Below are 1,173 nucleotides of genomic sequence, written 5' to 3' on the forward strand. Positions count from 1 at the left end.
ATACACACACACACACACACACACACACACACACACACACACACACACACACACACACACACACACACACACACACACACACACACACACACACACACACACACACTGTCTCTCCTAATTATGGTGGCAGCCCAGATAGCTATCAAATCTCCATCTATCACATCCCGGGCTTCTGAGAAAAATCATGAATTAGTGATAATCGTTGCCCCAGTCATTAGTAAAGAATTTAATGGCTATTTGGGCCACCATACCCAAGTATTGCTCGCAACATTTATTGCTTCTCCGCAGTGATTCCAGCCGGGATTCTGCAGCCGCTATTCTACAGCGCGCACTTTCCTAAGTAAGTACAAAGCATTTTTTTGATGGGTTGACATGCATATCTGCGAGAATTCGAGCGCCCCTCAGCTTAGATGATGCAAATACTGTATTAGCGCTAACAATGAGCTTGGTGATGCGAATGAGTGGCGTGGCAGGTACACCTGACAACTCACGGCAGGGTCAAGTTCCCCCCCCCCCCCTTCTCCGACTCGCTCTCTCTCGCTCGCTCACTCGCTATCTCTTTCCCTCCCTCCCTTTCCTTCTTCCCTCTCTCCCTTCATCCATCCCCCCTTCTCACACTTATTGGCTCTTTCTCTCTCTCTAATTTTATTTCTCCCTCCCTCTTTGCCTTTCTTTCTCTGTCCACCCACGTCGTACGTGTTAGTTACTCGCCAGTTTTTTGCAGAGTTACAGAGACAATGATCGTGCAATAACTTCTAACATTTTAACGAGCCGCTCGCGGGTACGACATGGCTTGTTGGCTTCGTTATGGCGGTCTACCTTTGTCGCCGATCGCGAATCGCGCCCACCTTAAATGATCTAAAAACCAATGCTAAAATGTTCACTAATTGCCTTTTCTCCGCACCAACCAGATCGCTGAACTACGGAGGAATTGGAGTTGCAATCGGGCACGAAATCACACACGGCTTCGACGATAAGGGTAACTCACGTTACTTTATAAACGTAAAAACACATATCGACACACACACGCACAAACACGCGCGCGCACGCGCATCCACACACACGCACGCATGCGCACACACACACACGCACACACACACACACACACACACACACACACACACACACACACGCGCGCGCCGACGCGCACACACACACACACACACACACACA

General features: G+C 49.3%; 1 protein-coding gene across 1 annotated transcript in view; it reads left to right on the forward strand.

The window, feature by feature from the left end:
• The window catches only part of LOC106813486 (neprilysin-2-like), a 39,023-nt gene that overhangs the window by 32,975 nt on the left and 4,875 nt on the right, over positions 1-1,173 (forward strand). Inside the window, exons 16-17 of the mRNA XM_014817666.1 lie at positions 289-340; positions 912-979. Coding sequence (XP_014673152.1) covers positions 289-340; positions 912-979 — 120 coding nt within the window. The remainder of the gene's footprint in view (positions 1-288; positions 341-911; positions 980-1,173) is intronic.

This window comes from Priapulus caudatus, unplaced genomic scaffold (genome assembly GCF_000485595.1).
Source record: "Priapulus caudatus unplaced genomic scaffold, Priapulus_caudatus-5.0.1 Scaffold1, whole genome shotgun sequence".
Lineage (NCBI taxonomy): Eukaryota > Metazoa > Priapulida > Priapulimorpha > Priapulimorphida > Priapulidae > Priapulus > Priapulus caudatus.